This window comes from Rattus norvegicus, chromosome 7 (assembly GCF_036323735.1).
Source record: "Rattus norvegicus strain BN/NHsdMcwi chromosome 7, GRCr8, whole genome shotgun sequence".
Lineage (NCBI taxonomy): Eukaryota > Metazoa > Chordata > Mammalia > Rodentia > Muridae > Rattus > Rattus norvegicus.
Window position 1 is genome coordinate 57,445,576 of NC_086025.1, and position 20,853 is coordinate 57,466,428.

At 44.2% G+C, this 20,853-nt stretch overlaps 1 protein-coding gene across 22 annotated transcripts in view; it reads left to right on the forward strand.

Annotated features, from left to right (window-relative positions):
* Grip1 (glutamate receptor interacting protein 1) overlaps positions 1–20,853 on the forward strand; it is a 657,377-nt gene that overhangs the window by 625,075 nt on the left and 11,449 nt on the right. For all 22 annotated transcript variants that reach the window (XM_039079960.2, XM_039079965.2, XM_063264315.1 and 19 more), the window contains 1 exon segment: positions 18,170–18,316. In XM_039079960.2, the coding sequence (XP_038935888.1) occupies positions 18,170–18,316 (147 nt within the window).

Genomic DNA, 20,853 nt, shown 5'->3' on the forward strand with positions numbered 1-20,853 from the left:
AGTTCTAGATATGATTCTGTTTTAATGTAATCACAGACACAGAATGGTGGATGGGGAGAGGAAGGGAGGCTACACTTCGGGCCCTGGAGCTTCTGTATTTTATCTTTAAAATGAGTTCTGTTTTCTGCTGCAGCTTATCACAAACTCTTTGTAGATAAGGGACGTACAATCTTAGCTATGTTTCATTGATAACCGTCCTCCTTCCCCTTTAGAATCTTAAGCTTCCTTTGGTGGCCACTTGATCTATTTCTGGGATGAATCACAGCTTCAGTTCCATGCACATCTTCAGGCACCAAAAATAAAAGCTCTTTGGCAAGATGACAAGTTCCCCGCATTCAGCCCAGTTGAACTTTAAAAATGATTTCCTATTGACAGTCCCTGGTGCCCTGCTGTGCCGGATTTCCAACAGAATTAAGTATAGGACTTAATTGTATGCCATTATTTATATATGTCTTTTGACAGAAGGATTCTTATAATAATTTTCCAGGGGTTGTTTTATTATTATTATTATTATTATTATTATTATTATTATTATTATTATTATTATCATTATCATTTAAGGCTTCGAGGGCTCAGCACCAGAACATGAGTCACTCCTAGGAAACTCCAGAGCCTCAGCTCTTCCCCCAGCCAAGGTCACCATGCATTGGCAGCCTGGGAGTTCTGTCAGCTGAAAGCCAGTTCCATGAAGCTGCTTTACTCCTTGGACAGAGGGCTGAGGTTGACACCAGATTCTTTTGTAACCCTGCCCCCTAGTTAGGAATGGGCACGGCCCTCGGAAGAAAACTGAAAGGCAAATATCTCACTCTTGCACATGCCTCTTTGTTCACTAAATCTTTGAAGTCACCGTGGTAGACTACAGGAGTCTGCATGCCAGGCACAGACCTCCAAACCGTGCCAGCGTGGGACTGCCTGCAGCGGAGATCACGGGAAGCTAAAAGAGGCTCCATAGGTGTGTGAACTCAGAATGTGATCTGTAGCTCTGCTTTGCTGGGCTTCTTTTTCTTCCGAAGTAGAGGGAATATGGGTCTGGGTTTCCTCACTTCAAAGAGAGGGAGCAAGACCACCTGGTAGCAGAGGAGGGAGCCCTCATAGCACACACTCGCCCACACACAGAGCACACACACAGCGTACAGTCTTCCCTCAGGTCTCCTTAGCTGTCCAAACTCGAGCAAGTGCCACGAGACCTGCCGCCAGTAAGCAAAGCCAGACTGGGAGACTGTGTTCACCCAGAGAAATGAAGGCTCCCCGCCTGTCACTGTGTCAGCCTGGCAGTCAGATTATCCCCTGTGACGCCAAGGGCAGACAACAGTGTGGACACTGTTGGGGGAACATTGATTAGGAGGACAAAGAACAGAGTTTGGGGTGCACATTCCAATTAAACAATGTCCCCCGCCATCCTCAAAATGCATGCTCTCTATTGCTTTCCCATGGTCGTGGTTCTTCTATCCTTTGAAACATTACAAACAGCAACAACAAATTTTGTGAGAAAAAAAAAAGGCTCACGTTTTAAAACTCCTTTTTTATTTACTTCAGTGACAAAGAATGACAGGAATGACAAAGCTCGTTCAAAGAGCAATCAAGAGGTGTCTTTACCAGTCAGTGGCATAAGGAGTCTCAGACGGCATCACTATGCCCAGGGACTGTCTTTGCCATGCTGTCTTTGCCATGCTGTCTGTTCCAAAAGGCGACTCAGAAGTCCCCTGCACTTTAGGGAGACAGAGCCCACTTGGTGTCTTGTCATGTTTTGTGAACTGTCCACCTCTACAATCCAAGAAAGGCTGATATCCCTCATCTCATATGACCTTCAGTGGTCCTGTGAGACAAGCTTTCGAGCTGATATCCCTCATCTCATATGACCTTCAGTGGTCCTGTGAGACAAGCTTTCGAGACGGTGTGCCTTGTTGCTATTTTTGATGTTCTCTATGCCTTCTGTCATGAATCCGACTCCCTAATGTCCCCGTATGTCTCTGTTATGATTGATTAGTGTGTTGTAGAGTTTTATATCATCGATAGAGTGTTGGTTTAAAATTCTGGGTTCCCTAAAGGTCAGTCCTGCTTCGCCAGTGTCCACATGCTAGGAGAAGAGCGCTCTGTACCCTCCCTCATACGGCTTTGCCGTATCTCTTATCCTTCAATATTATGGTCCTTAAAGGCATATCACTATAGCATATCATAGAGCATATCACTCAAGCATATCACTCTAGCATATCACTCAAGCATGTCACTAGAGCATATCACTAGAGCATGTCACTAAAGCATATCACTCAAGCATATCACTAGAGCATATCACTCAAGCATGTCACTAGAGCATATCACTAGAGCATGTCACTAGAGCATATCACTCAAGCATGTCACTAGAGCATATCACTAGAGCATGTCACTAGAGCATATCACTCTAGCATATCACTCTAGCATATCACTAGAGCATATCACTAGAGCATATCACTCTAGCATATCACTAGAGCATATCACTCGAGCATATCACGCGAGCATATCACTAGAGCATATCACTAGAGCATATCACTCGAGCATATCACTAGAGCATATCACTCTAGCATATCAACTAGAGCATATCACTAGAGCATATCACTCTAGCATATCACTAGAGCATATCACTCTAGCATATCACTAGAGCATATCACTAGAGCATATCACTCGAGCATATCACTCGAGCATAGCACTCGAGCATATCACTAGAGCATATCACTCGAGCATATCACTCTAGCATATCACTAGAGCATATCACTCTAGCATATCACTAGAGCATATCACTAGAGCATATCAACTAGAGCATATCACTAGAGCATATCACTCGAGCATATCACTTGAGCATATCACTCGAGCATATCACTAGAGCATATCAACTAGAGCATATCACTCTAGCATATCACTCTAGCATATATCACTCTAGCATATATCACTAGAGCATATCACTCTAGCAGATCAACTAGAGCATATCACTCTAGCATATCACTAGAGCATATCACTCGAGCATATCACTAGAGCATATCACTCTAACATATCACTAGACCATATCACTAGAGCATATCACTCTAGCATATCACTAGAGCATATCACTAGAGCATATCACTCTAGCATATCACTAGAGCATATCACTAGAGCATATCACTCTAGCATATCACTCTAGCATATCACTCTAGCATATCACTCTAGTATATCACTAGAGCATATCACTCGAGCATATCACTAGAGCATATCACTCTAGCATATCACTAGAGCATATCACTCGAGCATATCACGCGAGCATATCACTAGAGCATATCACTCGAGCATATCACTCTAGCATATCACTAGAGCATATCTAGCATATCACTAGAGCATATCACTAGAGCATATCACTCTAGCATATCACTAGAGCATATCACTCGAGCATATCACTTTAGCATATCACTCGAGCATATCACTCGAGCAAATCACTCTAGCATATCACTCTAGCATATCACTAGAGCATATCACTAGAGCATATCACTAGAGCATATCACTCTAGCATATCACTCTAGCATATCACTCTAGCATATCACTAGAGCATATCACTCTAGCATATCACTCTAGCATATCACTAGAGCATATCACTCTAGCATATCACTCTAGCATATCACTAGAGCATATCACTCTAGCATATCACTCTAGCATATCACTCTAGCATATCACTCAAGCATATCACTCTAGCATATCACTCGAGCATATCACTAGAGCATATCACTAGAGCATATCACTTTAGCATATCACTCGAGCATATCACTCGAGCATATCACTAGAGCATATCACTGGAGCATATCACTCTAGCATATCACTCTAGCATATCCCTCTAGCATATCACTCTAGCATATCACTCTAGCATATCACTAGAGCATATCACTAGAGCATATCACTAGAGCATATCACTAGAGCATATCACTAGAGCATATCACTAGAGCATATCACTCTAGCATATCACTCTAGCATATCACTAGAGCATATCACTCGAGCATATCACTCTAGCATATCACTCTAGCATATACTCTAGCATATCACTCTAGCATATCACTAGAGCATATCACTAGAGCATATCACTCTAGCATATCACTCTAGCATATCACTAGAGCATATCACTAGAGCATATCAACTAGAGCATATCACTCTAGCATATCACTCTAGCATATATCACTCTAGCATATATCACTAGAGCATATCACTCTAGCAGATCAACTAGAGCATATCACTCTAGCATATCACTCTAGCATATCACTAGAGCATATCACTCTAGCATATCACTCTAGCATATCACTCTAGCATATCACTAGAGCATATCACTCTAGCATATCACTCTAGCATATCACTAGAGCATATCACTAGAGCATATCACTCTAGCATATCACTCTAGCATATCACTAGAGCATATCACTCTAGCATATCACTAGAGCATATCACTAGAGCATATCAACTAGAGCATATCACTAGAGCATATCACTCTAGCATATCACTAGAGCATATCAATAGAGCATACCACGCTAGCATATCACTAGAGCATATCACTCTAGCATATCACTCTAGCATATCACTCTAGCATATCACTAGAGCATATCACTCGAGCATATCACTCTAGCATATCACTCTAGCATATCACTCTAGCATATCACTCTAGCATATCACTAGAGCATATCACTCTAGCATATCACTCTAGCATATCACTAGAGCATATCACTCTAGCATATCACTAGAGCATATCACTCTAGCATATCACTCTAGCATATCACTAGAGCATATCACTCGAGCATATCACTGGAGCATATCACTAGAGCATATCACTAGAGCATATCACTCAAGCATATCACTCTAGCATATCACTCTAGCATATCACTAGAGCATATCACTAGAGCATATCACTCTAGCATATCACTAGAGCATATCACTCTAGCATATCACTCTAGCATATCACTCTAGCATATCACTCTAGCATATCACTCTAGCATATCACTAGAGCATATCACTCTAGCATATCACTCTAGCATATCACTCTAGCATATCACTCTAGCATATCACTAGAGCATATCACTCTAGCATATCACTCTAGCATATCACTAGAGCATATCACTCAAGCATATCACTCTAGCATATCACTCTAGCATATCACTAGAGCATATCACTCTAGCATATCACTAGAGCATATCACTCTAGCATATCACTCTAGCATATCACTCTAGCATATCACTCTAGCATATCACTCTAGCATATCACTCTAGCATATCACTCTAGCATATCACTCTAGCATATCACTCTAGCATATCACTCTAGCATATCACTAGAGCATATCACTCTAGCATATCACTAGAGCATATCACTCTAGCATATCACTCTAGCATATCACTAGAGCATATCACTCGAGCATATCACTCTAGCATATCACTCGAGCATATCACTCTAGCATATCACTCTAGCATATCACTAGAGCATATCACTCTAGCATATCACTCTAGCATATCACTAGAGCATATCACTCTAGCATATCACTAGAGCATATCACTCTAGCATATCACTCTAGCATATCACTCTAGCATATCACTCTAGCATATCACTCGAGCATATCACTGGAGCATATCACTAGAGCATATCACTCTAGCATATCACTAGAGCATATCACTGGAGCATATTACTAGACCATATCACTAGAGCATATCACTCTAGCATATGACTCTAGCATATCACTCTAGCATATCACTCTAGCATATCACTCTAGCATATCACTTTAGCATATCACTGGAGCATATCACTCTAGCATATCACTGGAGCATATCACTAGAGCATATCACTGGAGCATATCACTTTAGCATATCACTGGAGCATATCACTCTAGCATATCACTCTAGCATATCACTTTAGCATATCACTGGAGCATATCACTCTAGCATATCACTCTAGCATATCACTCTAGTATATCACTCTAGCATATCACTCTAGCATATCACTCTAGCATATCACTCTAGCATATCACTAGAGCATATCACTAGAGCATATCACTCTAGCATATCACTAGAGCATATCACTCTAGCATATCACTAGAGCATATCACTCTAGCATATCACTAGAGCATATCACTCTAGCATATCACTAGAGCATATCACTCTAGCATATCACTCTAGCATATCACTAGAGCATATCACTAGAGCATATCACTCTAGCATATCACTAGAGCATATCACTAGAGCATATCACTCTAGCATATCACTCGAGCTTATCACTAGAGCATATCACTAGAGCATATCACTCGAGCATATCACTAGAGCATATCACTAGAGCATATCACTCTAGCATATCACTCGAGCATATCACTCGAGCATATCACTCGAGCATATCACTCGAGCATATCACTCTAGCATATCACTAGAGCATATCACTCGAGCATATCACTCGAGCATATCACTCGAGCATATCACTCGAGCATATCACTCGAGCATATCACTCTAGCATATCACTCTAGCATATCACTCGAGCATATCACTCTAGCATATCACTCTAGCATATCACTAGAGCATATCACTAGAGCATATCACTCTAGCATATCACTCTAGCATATCACTAGAGCATATCACTAGAGCATATCACTAGAGCATATCACTCGAGCATATCACTCTAGCATATCACTCGAGCATATCACTCGAGCATATCACTCGAGCATATCACTCGAGCATATCACTCTAGCATATCACTCTAGCATATCACTAGAGCATATCACTCTAGCATATCACTCTAGCATATCACTCTAGCATATCACTAGAGCATATCACTCTAGCATATCACTAGAGCATATCACTAGAGCATATTACACTAGAGCATATCACTCTAGCATATCACTAGAGCATATCACTCTAGCATATCACTTTAGCATATCACTCGAGCATATCACTAGAGCATATCACTAGAGCATATCACTAGAGCATATCACTCTAGCATATCACTAGAGCATATCACTAGAGCATATCACTCTAGCATATCACTCTAGCATTTCACTCGAGCATATCACTCGAGCATATCACTAGAGCATATCACTCTAGCATATCACTAGAGCATATCACTAGAGCATATCACTCTAGCATATCACTTTAGCATATCACTCTAGCATATCACTAGAGCATATCACTCTAGCATATCACTAGAGCATATCACTATATCCCAAGGCTTAGGTTTTTCTGTCTTTTAAGATAGGACTTGATGAACCTTCCTTGTCTGAGGCACTATGCAATGTCAGTTTCCAGGACCCCATCAAAATGAGGAAATAAAATCAAGACAATTGGTGCTTTGCTCAGTAGGACCCTGGTCAGTTCCAACTTGTCACCAGCCCCCCCCAACTCCCCCGCCATGAATGACAGTAACCTTAGACTCTAATTCTCACATGTGCCTCTGACAAGAGCTGACAATCCATCCCTGAAACAAAGAGGCCCATGTGGGTCTACAAGGAATTAGACATCGTTAACCAGGACAGGAATTGGAAAAGGTTCAGAGCTAGAGAAGCCAGGAGAACTAGGAAGCAGAGGCTGAGTGCGGAGTGCCAATGCCCTGAGGTAACATCAGGCATTTCTGAGAAAGGACACCAGGAATAGGCGCCCATGCACACAGCCTGTTTTAGGCCAGCTATTCAGAAGCAACAGAGGGAAGAAGAAAGGCCCGAGACATGGCAGCCCATTACTAGGTGAGCATCAGCTCCCGTGGCTGGCATTGAACTCTCCATTTTCTGTGAAATAAATGCATTATTCAGGTGCTCTGAAGTCATCTAGGAAAATGGTTGTTAATACACCTCAGTTCTTCAGAAGGGCCACCCTCCCTCCCAGGAGCCTAGAGCCAGCATCCTGGGTCCTGATCTCACAGCCCAGCCCTCTTGATCTTCAGCCCTCAGTGCCACAGGCTGCCAAGTAGCAGCAGGAGGCACTCTGAGGAGCAGCTGGCCTTTTTCCTCCTCTGCCAAGAGTTCTCCCCTGACAGAAGCAGCAGCTGCCTTTCCGACCCAATTTGTTTGGAAACCTGGGGGTTTCTAGGGACATGCTTCCTCTTGAGCTAAAGAACTGGCTGGGAAGATGGAGTCTTGTGTTTTATTTTACTTTATTTTACTTTCTCCAAGATCTCCAGGTAAGGTAGCCCCATCCTCAAACCTGGCATTGCTGGAAATGCCTTGCTTAAAAGAACACAGCTGCCCCCAGTAGTGTCTGCCAGAAGTAATCCCAAGTGCTTGCTGGCTTCCAAGGACATCAGCATCATTGTTGGGAACAAGGTGCTGCTTCGATTAAAACAAACGACTGAGCTCTAAGGAGGCTGTCAGGGCTTAGAAACTGCTTCCAGGGTGGCTGTCATTTACTGAGACTTTCCCAAGGTGCTGCACTCAGTTGCTCTTGAAAGGGGAGGAGTCAATCAGCTCTGGTTAAAGCATCAGTTAGCTTTCTGATCTCCACCTGCGGATACAGTTCGGACAAGCAGGTAGTCCAGCTTAAAAATGTAAAACAGATCTGAACTTGAATCTCGGTGGCCTTGCTACCTGCTGCTATAGCTCCCGGTCAGGCTTTAGACTTTGAAGCGACCGTGTGACGTCAAAGAATCGGGCCGATCTCCATTGAACTGTATCTATCACTGTTCACGGCTTTTGTTTCAAGAGGTACCTTGGCTCTTTTAGAACAGAAACACCTTGCAAAAGTGTTGATGCCTCAGTTTCCCCTGAGGCCTTTCCTGAATAGAGATTCTACAAGATAGACCGTACTCATGTGGGCCGGAAGAGAATGCAAAAACCAGCTTCAAGAGGGCCATCTTTGAAGAGCAGGAGGATTTTGTGTGATGTTCCGGGAGACCACAAGAGGGCGCAAAGGAGAAGCCGCACAGCAAACGCTATTCAAGACTCATCTTCTGTTTGTTAGGCTGTGGAAAAGGAATAAAGGCTGCCTAGGCAGCGAGAAGATTTTATATCCAAACAGAAATCATGATTTGGTAGAAGACACCCAGCAAATGAGGTCAGATATTCCAGTATTGGATCCTGGCGTGATTGCATTAGATCAAAACAAGTCATTCCATCAACGTCTTCAAGGCTTTGTGACCTTATTAGAAGAAAAGATGATTTTCTTGTACGGCGTTGTGGGACGATCAGAGGTAATCATATGGAAGAAAGTGCCTGGATACGGCTCTGTCTGTGTGTGGAGGATATGTGACTAAAACCTCAAAATCCTTAGAAAAGGTGGGGGCCCGGAAATAAATCAAAAGTTAGCACTAGCTATCTCCAGGCAACCAGAACTGCAAGGTGTGAGTTACTGTGGCTACTCTGAAAGCAGCCAGACTGTGTTTCCCACTAGTATTTTATAAATTTCTGGGGCTTTTTAATGTAAATCTAAAGTAATTAACTTCATCTGTGTTAATCTACTACTAAGCAATTTCCAAGGAAAGGATACAGCTGGGGATTAAAATTCAGTATCTTCTAACCTCTGGACATCCTTCCACAGGAACCTCTATTTCTATTTCAGGGGAGTCAGTAGCCCCTCATCCTGGACACTTGACCATCGAGATGCATCCAGGGAAAGTAAAAGGGCTTGGCCAGGAACCAGGACTCAGAGGCTTGTGAGCTAATTCATCTTCAGTGTTCTAGTTAACTGGTTGGCACTGGAAGTTTTGGGGTGTCCATAGGTGTTTAGCGCTTAGTCAGTGTTCTATCGCTGTGAAGAGACACCATAACCACCGCAAGTTGACAAGGGAAAGCATTAGCCTGGGACTTGATTGTTTGCAAGTTCAGACGTCCATTGTCATTGTGTTGGGACAGACATAGACACACTGACAGACATGGTGCTGGAGACACAGTTGAGAGCTCTACATCTGGATCCACGGGCAGCAGGAAGAGAGACTCTGGGCTTGGGATGGGATTTTTGAAACCTCAAAGCCCACCCTCAATGACACACTTCCTGCAACAAGGCCACACCTTCTAATCCTTTCAAATAGTGCCACTCCCTGGTGACCAAGTATTCAATGTATGGGTCTTTGGGGGCCTTTCTCATTCAGCCGATCACAAGCCCCTCCCAGGTTCTGCTCTAGAGAGCGGATACCTTAGAGTCACAAGTCAATTGAGCAGAGAAAAATCTCATAGCTCCAGGTACATTCTCCAAATGCAAGGGTTCTGTAACAAGCCTCAGCCGTAACTAAAGCGGACTTCCTAATCTCCATGGCGAGCTTAAGCTTGTCTCATTCAGAGTAACCCAGAACAGATGCTGATTTCCTTCCTTCCTAAGCCAATCAGGGAGCCCGAAGTGAGGCACAGTGTAACAAGTAACATAGACCAGCTAAAAAGCACACACTGCTGGTTAGGACCTGGGGCTATGGTGCCTCCACAGGAATGCTACCCGCCACACAGAGGATGTGGCTCAAAGAAGAAATTGAGTAAGAGATAAAAGACCCACATAAGCAAGCAGCTCAGGAGTAGAGATTTCGCCTACCATTAAACAGGCCCACGGATGGCCAGTCTGTCAACATTCTACTGACAGTTTGCCTTCTCCCCTCTCCTACCTCCTCCCTTTTCTCCTTTTGAGAATGAAATGTAGAAACTTCCCTTCTAGTCAAAAATTGGGGATTGATAGCTGATTCCAGACGAGGGACAAGAAACATTTAAGGGGCATCTGCAATAACTCGTACTAGAAAACACAGATCCTATCTGTACAAATGGGTCCTGGGGAAAGGACCATGGGTTAACATGAAGAACACCCAGCCTTTTCAAAATGCAAATGCGTGTGTTTGAGCATCCAAAAGAATACCGAACCACACTTGAGCTCAACGAATATGGAACGCTCCACAGGACCAAGTAATTTTCTGTTCCGAAATTGAATTAGCATTCATTCTTCCTTTCGTGTACCAACTGCGTTAATCAGACAATGCTAATTGAAGAACAAATTCGGTTCTTACAAAGTAATTCGAGCTAATAAGAAGAGTGGCAGGACCAGGAGAAGGTTATTCTTTGCAACCTCGATGGAATTAATGATTCAGAGGCAGCTGTCTGTCGGTGAACTATGAGACTGGACATGATGGGGCTGTGTGATGTCATAGGAAGCTCCCCACCTACCCTGACTTCACCAGACACCAGAACTAACTGCCATTTAATGAGATGTTGAAATAGAAGACTGTTCTACAGGCTAGAGGGTGCCACCTCAGCGACGCAGTTCATGGCCTCCCCATCCCTGAACTGCATAGTTGTAGTTTCGGTTGCCTTTGGCCTACTGTAGTTCGAAGGTCTTAAATGGAACCCCCCCCCCAAAAGAGAGAGCATTCTTCAGATTGTTAAGTTTGCGCCCTACTCAGCAGCATGAGGACATCTCACACCCTCCCACTTGAGATGTGGGTTCTCCCATTTCCCAGCGTATTCAGACCCCAAACTCGTCTTGCCCGTTAGTGACTAAGTAGTCATCTCTGGTGGCTGATCTTGATCAGTAACTTAGCACACAAAAGAGAGCACTGAGAAATTGCCCCCATCGGATTGACCTGTGGATGTGCCTGTGGTACATTTTCTCCATTGATCATTGATGTGGGAGGGGCCTGCGCTACATAAAAAAGGGAGCTGGACAGGAGCCTGGGAGCAAGATAGTAGCAGAGTTTTGCCTTGCTCTCTGCTTTGGTGCCAGGCTCCAGGCCCCTGCCTTCAGTTCCTGTCTTGGATTCCCTCAATCACGGTTGCGATGGTTTGCATATGCTTGACCCAGGGAGTGGCACTATTTGGAGGTGTGGCCTTGTTGGACTAGGTGTGTCACTGTGGGCTTTAAGACCCTCATCCTAGCTGCCTGGGAGCCAGTCTTCCACTAGCAGCCTCAGATGAAGATGTAGAACTCTCAGCTCTGCCTGTACCATGCCTGCCTGGATGCTGCCATGCTCCTGCCTCAACAATAATGGACTGAACCTCTGAATCTGTAAGCCAACCTCAATTAAATGCTGTCCTTATAAGAGTTGCCTGGGTCATGGTGTCTGCTCACAGCAGTAAACCCTAAGACAATTGTCTATAATTTATAATACAAATCAACCATCATATCAGATCAATCGTGAGGGTATCTGTGTGCTTGTGGATAGCATTTGATGCTCTCCCTGTGTGGTTTCAGGCATCCACAGGATCTTGGAATGAAGTCCCTTCCTGAATTAGGGGGCTACTGTAGCACTAGGGAACAGGGGTGGGCATGTGCCCCAGACAAGAGGAAATAAAGAGCCCAACCCAGAGGTAGTGAACAGCCCTTCATGAGATCCTGATGATCTAATAAGCTTTACTGGACTGAGAAAGATAGCTCAGTGGCCATGCAAATGTGAGGACCTGAGTTCAAATCTAAAGCCAAGTATGTTAATCCTCCTGTTCCTACCGGTAGGTGGGTAGCAGAAAGGAGGCTCCCTGGAAGCTCATGGATCAGGTATCCTGATAAACACAGCATCAATCCAGGTCAGAAACAAGGTTGGACCAGGTAGATAAGAGCTAGCAACCAATGTAGTCCTCTGACCTGTGCTTATGCCCTGAGTTATATCACATTCACAGTCACACAGAGAAGCATGTGCATACACACACACACACACACACACACACACACACACACACACACGTATTAAAAAAGCTTTTTGAGACAATGAGGGAAATTATAAACTAGGTACAGCACTGGAAAACAAGTAATAAAGGCCAATTGTATCAGTGAATTAATAACAGGGTCGCTATAAAACCAGATGTTTCTGTCCTATGTGTGCTCCATCTAGTTTCCTATAGCAGGTATAGTTTTTATTTGTAGTAATTGACACATGCTACTTGCATGCTTCTGGCGGTACTGTTACAACAATTTGAAAAACATATTCAACGTGTGATGATCAAATCAAGATAATTAAGCATTGCTCTCTCCTCAACATTATTTCTGTGTGAGGGGAACCTTCGGACTCTTCCAATTCTTTTGAAATGTGCAATGCATTGCTGTAGCCTCTCCACGGAACTCGGGAAGTCATTGGCACTGTCTGTTGTTTGTTCATTTATGCATTGGTGACTGATTGCTGATTTTACACCTCAGCTGTTGTACTAGAATAAACATGACGCTGTGCGTATTTTATACGATAATTTCATTAGCATTAGGACTGTAGAGTAACTGAGTCATAGACGCAAGACCAGGGGTGGCTTCTTTACCCTTTTTTGCTCCCAAGTACAATAGGGCATTTCTATGTCTCTAGCCCACTTTAATTCTCAAATATATGACATGGAGACCTAGTAAATGTATTAACAAGCTACAGGCACTGTGCTGGGCAGATCCTCATCTATTCTAACGCTCTATGGCTACTACCTCCCACCCATGTGGTCCTTTACCTGTGATCTGATTTCTTCCCCTATGTCTCCTCATGACTCCCCTGATGACCTGACTGTGGTGAATCCTCCTGGTCCTTATCCTCTTCATCTCTTCTCTGCCTCTCTTTTCGCTTGGGATTCCCTGATTGGAATCAGAAGTCCTGCCCTCTTCTCTTTTGCCCAGCTATAGGCTGAATCAGCTCTTTATTAACCAACCAGGTGACGGAAAGAAATTTTACATCATTGAGATAGGAGATGCTCCAGATACCATGACAACGCCAATGTTCCGACCACAACCATAGCAATCAGCATCTGAATACACAGCGCACAAAACCATCCCCCAACACAGAGCTCTACTTCTACCTTCTGAGGAGCTTTCCTAGTGATAGCTACAGTGGCTGAAGTGATTTCCTTACCCCCAGCAATGTGCAGTGGGAGCCCCTTTTCTGCACATCCCTGACATCATTTTCTTTCCATCTTCAGTGATGATGACCTTTCTAACAGGGTGCTATGTCTCATCCTGCTTTTAGCTTGCATCGCCAGAGACTGGTGATGGCGCACATTCTTCCCAACGCTCGTTAGCCGCGTCTTTACTTGAGAACTGTCAGTTCAGAAGAAAACAATCGGCTCTTTAGAGACAGATACCAAAGTCTGGTGTTTGTCTAAAAATACTATCCCAAAGAATTAGAAAAGAAAGCGACTGAAGTCAATGTAGCTTGTGACAGTAGCGGCCATTCTCTGGCATCTTTACCTTACAAGACACGTCATGGTGTTTTTATTATTGCGATAGAATAACATTTCTCCCTTCTCTGTCCTCCCTCCAAACCCTCTCCATTCTCCTTCAAATTCATGGCCTCATTCATTGTTATTTCATGCAGATAGAGAGAGAAGATGGATATATATAGCTATAGATATCCCTGTTGGTTTTTATTTTATTTGGTTTTTGGTTGGTTGGTTGGTTAATTGGTTGGTTAGTTGGTTGGTTAATTGGTTGGTTGGTTGTTGGTGGTTGGTTGGTTGGTTGGTTGGTGGTTGGTTGGTTGGTTGGTTAGTTGGTGGTTGGTTGGTTGGTTGGTTGGTTGGTGGTTGGTTGGTTGGTTAGTTGGTGGTTGGTTGGTTGGTGAATTGGTTGGTTGGTTGGTTAGTAGGTGGTTGGTTGGTTGGTTGGCGAGTTGGTTGGTTGGTGAGTTGGTTAGTTGGTGGTTGGTTGGTTAGTTGTTGGTTGGTTGGTTTTTGGTTGGTTGGTGGGTTGGTTGGTTAGTTGGTGGTTGGTTGGTTGGTTTTTGGTTGGTTGATTGGTTGGTTGGTTGGTTGGTTGGTTGGTTTTGACACAAGGTTTCTATGTGTAGCCCTAGCTGTCCTGGAGTTCACTCTGTACATCAGGGTGGCCTCAAACTCACAGATATTATGCTAGCCTCAGTTTCCCAAGTACCTTGACTAAAGGCATGTACCATCACCACCCAGTGTATATATTCTTAAATATAACCTACTCTCTATATAATGTTACTGGTGTGTGCTTTCATGGGCAGCCAATTGCTGTACTCTTCCCTGGGGAAGGCCACCTCTCGCCACCCCAGCTCTCCTCAGTTGCCTGTGTAGAGTTGAGGCCTGTGGGCTTTTGCAAATCCATTTTGTCATGCCCACAAAGTGTCACCAGCATGACTGCCCAAATGTGAACTGATACTTTACTATTTTAAAAGCTGTTCTCCCAGGGCTTGAGGAGGTGGCTTACTGGGTAAGAGCACTCAAGGCTCTTCCATAGGATCCAAGTTCAATTCCCCGCACCCACACAGCAGCTCACAACCATCTATAACTGCAGTTCCTAGGTGTCTTACACTCTTTTTATGCTTCCGCAGACACCAGGGACTCACATGATGCCCATTCATTCAAACATGCAAAGTACTCATGCACATAAAACAAAATGAAACTTTAGAAAAAAGCTAGTTTTCTCTAATAAATGAGTGCAAATATCACCCATGTTATGGCCTGGGGCAAAAACACAATTACAAAAAGTCCTAAATATTTTTTAGTTTGTTTGTTTAGATTTGCAGGGGAGGGTTTTTGGATTTGGCAGTGTTGGGATGGACCTTAGGACCTTGGGCAGCCTAAGTACTCAGCTACACCCACCCAGCCTCACAAGCATTTTAAAGAAATTTACATTAAATAAAGCGGTATATAGTCAAGAAGTCAGAGCCTTGCAGTCAGTGCTCTTGCTTTGAAGGAGTTCTCCGTTTGGTTTCTCTTTGACCTTGGGTAAGTCTCTGCCCCTCTTTGAGCTTCTGTCTAAAGTCTAAATGTCCTGCTACACACACACACACACACACACACACACACACACACACACACACACACCACACACTTAGTAGGGACCATAGCATCTTGTTCCCTGTTGAAACTTCAAGTCTCTCAGACGTTATAAGGATGACGTCCAGCTTCTGTTGACTGTGTCCCTTCGGTTAGCGCCTCCACAGTCCAAAACCCAAGGTCATCAGTTACCAGGAGGTTGCAGCTGGCTTCAGTAGCAAAGGTGTGTTCTGTAGTCAGGGCCACATAGTGTCACCAGTGAGCACCTTTCCTGTCCAGCCACACTGGCAGTGGGCAGGCTTCCTGCAGAGCCCTGGAGGGCGGTCCTTTGAACCCAGTCAATCCCTTGCATTTCTCACATACATCCTCAGCCACAGCATGAGGAGTTAGCTATTCTTGAGTTATATCAGAAGGAGCCCTTTCTGTTCAGCACAAGATGCTACCATGCAACAGGAGCTTGGTTAGAATTGTGAGCTATCAGTGAACAAGAAGACAACTGCAAAAAGGATGGCTCAGCACTGACTGTTCTTCCAGAGGTCTTGAGTTCAAATCCCAGCAACCACATGGTGACTCACAACCATCTGTAATGGGATCTGATGCCCTCTCCTGGTGTGCATGAAGACAGCTTACTTGTATTCATTAAAATAAATAAATCTTGAAAATAAAAAAAGTAAAAGTAAAAATTCAAACAAATATAAATGCCTTCACTGTAGCATCAGAATAAGCATTTTGGCTGCTGATAGAGTATGCTAGTTACACACTGGGTGTCTGAATTCTGATAGACCTGGTCCCACCACTTCTGATCTTTGTGTCATTGGGCAGACTGCTTACCCTGCATAATACTAAGTTTCCTTTCCTCTAAAATTGCCAGACCGGCAGAGCTGACTGATACATAGTATTGACCCAGGAAGCTTGGTTTTTTTTTTACATTTCTATCCAGTGAAAGAAAATTCCCAAACTGACCACTCTTGTATTTCCTTCAGTAGTCTATACCTCTCTTCACTCAAATAACTGGATATAAAAATCTAAACCTGTTATAAAAGGTCAGGCTGTCTTGCTTGCCGTGTATAGCTCTGAGGGGCTTGTTTATTTCTACTATTTGACAGGAACGTGTGTGTGTGTCTGTGTGAGTGTGTGTGTGTGTGTGTGTGTGTGTGTGTGTGTGTGTGTGATTAGTTTGTGAAGTAAGCCCAAATCCTTGTTGAAGTGTGGACAGTTTTTTTGGAGGGCATCCAATAAACCTTAATAAAAACAGCATCCACCTCATAGCACACGTGACTGTGAAGTGCTGAATGAGAGAATTCAGTGTGTATTCCGTGGCCGTCTGACTCTCAGTTCTGTAGTCCAGTCCTATTCCAGGGCTCAGACCAATATGTAGAACACGCTAAGGGGTCCAGGAAACGTTTGGTCAGTGCACACATGCTATGTTTACATAGTTTGCTCTTTGTACTTCAGACTGCCTCTTGCAGGTGACCAGATGGAGAAGTGAGGCTGTGGGAAGCTATTGGGAAAGCTGCTCTCAGGTGCTGGGTGTCAACTGTACCATGGGATGGTAGACACCTTGAGCTGCTAAAACCGTTGGGCAAGTGATGCAGAAACAGCGAGGCCGAGTCCTCAAGTAATGTTTGTAATAGGAATACTTAGAGGTGTTTTCGAAGGTGTTTAGTTGAGGCTCTATGGGGTGTCTCAGCCATACTCCAATTCAAGGCTCTGGTTCAGAGGAAGAGAAGGGATGGGCAATAAGGTATTTAGCAGAGCACCAGGTTGGTGGGAGGCAGAAAAGGATTATTATTCAATATATTAGCAACTCCTGGCTTCTCTTAAACCTGGAGGCTACTCCAGGGAGATATTAGACAACCTGCCTTCTATGTCCTATACCTGATGACCATAATTTGAAAGAAGGAGGTCATGAGTCTGGGGAGGTGAGGGAGGGAGGGAAGGAGGGAGGGGTTAAAGATACTTGCTGTACAATCATGAGAACCTGAGTTCAGATCTCCAGCACCCAGGTGTGGGGTTACAGGCTTGGAACCCCAGTATTGGTTAGGGAACAGGAAGGCATAAGGGTTGACTTGAGACAAGGGAATCAATAGAGCTTGCTGGCCAGCCAGTCAGCCTTGCTGAAACATAGCAAGCTCCAGGGCTCATGAGAGACCCTGTCTCAGGAGAATAAGGCTGAAAGTGATATTAGAACAGGGTATCAAAGTATCTGACATTGTCCTCTGGCCTACACACCTGTGCACACCAAACATGTACGCGCATACGCACTACACTTTGCACATACTTTTTTTTTAAAGGAAGAGGTACAATAACCCCCCCCCCAAAAAAATGAAGACATAACTCTTCTCTTCCTTTGTCAGCTCAGGATCAGACTTTACAGATTCCAAGCATGTTCTTGGGGTATGGGCAAAGCAACAGGGTTGGTTGGCAGAAATTGACTAATGCTGACATTGCAAATCCGCCATGTGACTATGAAATTAGTTTGTGAAGCTCCTTCTTCCGAGAAACTTCAGCAGCAAGAGGTTCCCACTCAGCTAATTTTCACATTGTCACACTTTCCAGGTGACCTTATACAAAGACTCTGGCATGGAGGACTTTGGGTTCAGTGTGGCAGATGGCCTGCTGGAGAAAGGGGTGTATGTCAAAAATATCCGCCCAGCTGGGCCAGGTGATCTTGGAGGCTTGAAGCCTTATGACAGGCTCTTACAGGTAAGGCCTCAGAGGAGTTCTGAATCCTTGCCCCTGACCTACAAGCAGCAACTTCCTCCAAGTTCTCCTGCACAGTTAGACCCTTTGTTTTACCCCTTACTCTCCTGTCCTCAAACTATGGGGCAGCGGTGAACAGCTGGATAAAGAATTGTATTTCAGGGGCTGGGGATTTAGCTCAGTGGTAGAGCGCTTACCTAGGAAGCACAAGGCCCTGGGTTCGGTCCCCAGCTCCGAAAAAAAGAACCAAAAAAAAAAAGAATTGTATTTCAGCTCCCTCGATGTCCTGACACTGGGCTCAACACTGTGTTTTCCATTTGAATGTTCCTTCCTCAAACATCAGCCTACACACAGCCCTGGAGTCTACTGACCAGCCTGTGTGGTCATGGAACCTACTGACCAGCCCGGGCCAGACTGCTGGGCTTCAGAGTTGACAAACAGACCCCGTCGCAAAGACATTAAGAAAATCCAGGAAGATACAGACATCCACTTCTGAGCTGCATGGCCACGCTCACACATGTGCATGTGTGCCTGCCTATAAACAAACACATGAACATGTGCTCACAACACACACTCATACATATACACACATACATTCTTTCTCACACACACACACACATTCTCTCTCACACACATACTCACACACTCACACATTCTCTCTCACACACATACTCACACACTCATACACACTCTTACACATTCTCTCTTTCACACACACTCACATATTCACTCACACACACATACACTCACACACTCACACATTCTCTCTTACATACACTCACATTCTCTCTCACACATAAGCACACACTCACACTCTCACATTCTTTCTCTCTCACACACACTCACACATATATTCTTTCTCACATACACATACACACATTCTCTCTCACAACACCCACATTCTCTCTCACACACATACACACACACTCACATACACTCTCACACATTCTTTCTCTCTCACACACACTACTCTCACACATTCTCTCTCTCCTTTTCTCACACACATACATTCTCACACATTTTCTCTCACACACTATCTCCTCTCTCTCTCTCACACACACACACATGATCTCTCCCTCTCACACACACACACTCATACATTCTCTCACACACACACTCACACATTCTCTCTCTCACACACACACACTCAAGCATTCACGCATTTTTCTCTCACACACATACACACACACTTACACACACATACACATACTCACACACATACTCACACATTCTTTCTCTCTCTCTCTCTCTCTCTCTCTCTCTCTCTCTCACACACACACACACACACACACACACACACACACACACACACACACCACAAAGAAAAGCAGTATTATTTTGGATGAACAGGGACACCATGAGGAAGCAGGTGTTCACAGGAGAGAGCAGAGGGTGGTGGTGGTTAAAGCTGCCTGTTTTGGACCCATCCAATCCTCCATAACTTCAGCACATCGCAATGGGACATAATTTATAAGTTAGACCTTTGCTTAGACATGATATTCCATCCAGGGCTAAAGATTTCTGGAAGATGGCAGTTAGATAAAATTACCCATGATGAGCTTCTAGTCAGAAGTGGAAGAGAACCACAAAGGGAATTTTGAGCATTAGGAAGCATGGAAGGACAATGGGAAACTGCAGACCAGTGGCTCTTAACCTTTCTAATACTACAACCCTTTAATTCAGCTCCTCAGGCTGTGGTGACCCCAACTATAAAATCATTTCCACTGCTTCTTCATAACTGTAACTTTGCTACTTAATGAATAGTAAGTCAACATCTGAGCTTTATGGTGCTCTTAGGAAATCCTTAAGAAAGAATCCACTGACCCCCAAAAGGGTTATGACTCACGGGTTGAGAACCACTGCAGTGAGGATCAAAGCAAGCAGAGTATGTCATGAGAAACAAGATCTGGGGCCCCAGCTTCTAGAACTAGAATTAATTAATTGGGCTTCTCATACCTGAGTAGCCAACAAATGTGGGTTAATGGGCAGCAATAGGGGGTCAGGCCTTTGACCTAGAGAACAGTTTAAAGATGAGTTCTCCCAGTTGTCTCGATAATGGGGGCCCTACGGTGGGACACGCATTTATGGAAGAGGTGCCGGTGGCTCTTGTCCAGTTTATGCTGCCTATGGTCCATGCCTCAGTTCTCCCCACAACCTTGGGAAGGAAGCCAGGCCTGGGGTGGGGGATGGGGGCAGGGGGGAGGTCCTTGAGTCTTCAGACAGAAAGTGCAAGTGTAACACACACTTCTGTAACAGTTTGATGTTGCACACTTACGATCTTGGACAAGGAAAGCATCATGAGCCAGCAGGGCAGTGCCCTAGTCACACAGACAGGAATGAAGAGTAAGGAAGAGAGATTAGGTGGCAGCTGGCAATTCTTACCAGGAGATTTAATGTCTGAGGGCAAATGTCTGAGTGGTCCATCAAAGGAGCAGGGTAAACAGGAAGCAGCCAGAGAAAAGGCAAGCACTCCTCTAAGTGTGTTTCTGTAGCCACCAGTTCAAGACACAGGCCAGGTGTTCTCAGGCCAGGGCCACTGA